Below are 2,500 nucleotides of genomic sequence, written 5' to 3'. Positions count from 1 at the left end.
CTTCGGGATTGGCGTTGATGTGACACTCGAAGTAGACATCGTCACCCTCCTTGATGGTCTCAGGGTCAAGGTTACTCCCCATCTGGAGGGTCACCACCGGTTTATCTGGAAGGGAACAGAGAACGATCAAGAGTGAAATACTTATCAGAATTGTAGCGATAGCTAATTTTTTCTAGATTGACTTTTATGTTTGTGACAGACAAGTTAGTATAAAAGATACAGTGTTATCGGATGAGTTATTTGCAAAACTATGTTTTCTATAACGCTTCTATACAATTAGTTATGGTACTAAAGTAAATGAAGCATATCGGTAATTCCTAGCGCTTCAAAAGTTAAATTTGCAGAAAATGTTTTTATGTTGAACAGGCTGACATAAATCTCTCTTTATAGTTCTTTTATAAAAGATCTATTTTGATGTTACTGTTCTTGAAATATTGGTTTCTCTAATTACCTTTCCTCACTGGGTTATTTTTACCAGTTGGAGCCCTTGTGCTTATAGCATCCTGCATTTCCAACTAGGGTTATAGCTTAGCTAATAACATAATAAAGATAATAATGATAATAATAACAATAATAATAATGATAATAATAATATATATATAATAATAAAAATAATAGTAATAATAGTAATAATGATAATAATAATAATAATAATAATAATAGTAATAATAATAATATGCAGTAGTTACCCTGTCATTATATTTTCCTGATGTCGATTTTTTTTGGCTATTCATTGTATTTCATACCACACTTACTGCACATATGATTTGTTTTTAACTCCTTCCCCGTCGTTGGCTTTAAACGTCCTAACTTGATTGCCATAAATAAGAAGTAGTTGAGTAATTTATTTTTATTCATCCAGATTTTCATTTCATCGATATCAGAGCCGTAAAATGGTCTAAAATTGGAACATGGCATATACAGATTTAACCCTTCCCACACCTTCCCCTTTCCTAACCACAACCCGCTGGTTCAGCCATTTGTGGGAGACTTGTTTCTGATTGGATCTCTCGGGGTGCCCTCTCTCAACAGGGTATGCCTACTCCCTCTCCCCTCCACATGAGGGACGGGTAGAGACCAAATCAGCGGGACAGGAAGCACACACACACACACACACACACACACACACACACATATATATATATATATATATATATATATATATATATATATATATATATATATAGCCAGACACTTGCTCTATTATATAGGGGATGATGAGTCCCCCCTCTCTCTCTCTCTCTCTCTCTCTCTCTCTCTCTCTCTCTCTCTCTCTCTCTCTCTCTCTCTCTCTGGCCTTGTAGAAAATTACGACAGATGAAATTATTTTTCCTTAGAAAGCCAATAAATTATTTTTCAGTTTAACAAGACAATAAACAATTTATTGGTACGTAATTAACAGCATTCCATTGTGAGTGGGGACTGGGCCGGAGCGTGAGAAAGACGTATAGTTACTCCAATCAGGGGACAAGATTAAAAAAAAAAAAAAAAAATTAATCAGTACTTCGTTAAAATGTTCACCTTCAAAACGTATAGGTTTCCATGAGAAAACCCACGTTATTTGAGAATGAAACCATTTAGAAATATTTTTTTCATTTCAACGGCAATCAAAGGATGGGTATCTACTAATTAGATTTTGCGTGTTTTTATAATTATATTTTTTTTTCTATACATTGAAGGTTTTGATTTCAAAGAAAGTTGGACTACCAACTAATATATATTTGGATGCTGATTCTGAAAGGGACGAGTAGATGTAAATTTTATTTCAATTATCAATATTTTCATTTTATGCATTATCAAGATCTTGATTAAATTTTCTTCAGTTTCAAAATCATGGAACATAAAATAAATAACCTTTAATTTTAGTCTAATGTTATTCCAATACTGATCACTTAATAATATTAACATGCTCTTGTAAATAATATAATGTGCTATTACTCAATGCAATAAGTTAATTTATTTTTCCATTGATAGTATATAGTTGAGATAAATGGTGGAGGGTTGAGACACCTCCTAGTCATTTAGTTGGGTTATATTCTTAGGTCCCGTGACAGTGGAGTCCAGAAGTAGGTTTCTTGGTGGTTTTGTCATCTTTAGGGGTTTGATTAAAAAAAAAAAAAAAAAAAAAAAAAAAAAAGTGTGGTCCCAATGAACCTCCGAAAAGTGTAGGGGAAATTTTTTAGGGTATATAGCATCCTGCTTTTCGCACTAGGGATGTAGCTTAGCAAGTAATAATAATAATAATAATAATAAAAATAATAATAATAATAATAATAATAATAATAATAATAATAATAATAATAATAATAGTGCCTTGTGGAGCCCAGCTGAACGTTTGGTGAACTAATCTCTCTTGGGAGTGCGGAGAGCATGCCCATACCATCTCCATCTACCCCTCGTCATGATCTCATCCACATATGGCACTCGAGTAATTTCTCCTATAGTTTCCCTTCTAATCATGTCCTGCCATTTAACTCCCAATATCCTTCTGAGGCTTTGT

At 33.2% G+C, this 2,500-nt stretch overlaps 1 protein-coding gene across 2 annotated transcripts in view; it reads right to left on the bottom strand.

Annotated features, from left to right (window-relative positions):
* The window catches only part of LOC137621669 (protein turtle homolog B-like), a 782,627-nt gene that overhangs the window by 63,976 nt on the left and 716,151 nt on the right, over window positions 1-2,500 (bottom strand). For both annotated transcript variants that reach the window (XM_068352170.1, XM_068352171.1), the window contains exon 8: window positions 1-105. This exon is cut by the window's left edge and continues 26 nt beyond it. In XM_068352170.1, coding sequence (XP_068208271.1) covers window positions 1-105 — 105 coding nt within the window. The remainder of the gene's footprint in view (window positions 106-2,500) is intronic.

Source organism: Palaemon carinicauda, chromosome 28 (assembly GCF_036898095.1).
Source record: "Palaemon carinicauda isolate YSFRI2023 chromosome 28, ASM3689809v2, whole genome shotgun sequence".
NCBI lineage: Eukaryota > Metazoa > Arthropoda > Malacostraca > Decapoda > Palaemonidae > Palaemon > Palaemon carinicauda.
The sequence above is the reverse complement of the archived record's forward strand: the minus strand, read 5'-3'. Positions and strand labels throughout refer to the sequence as shown.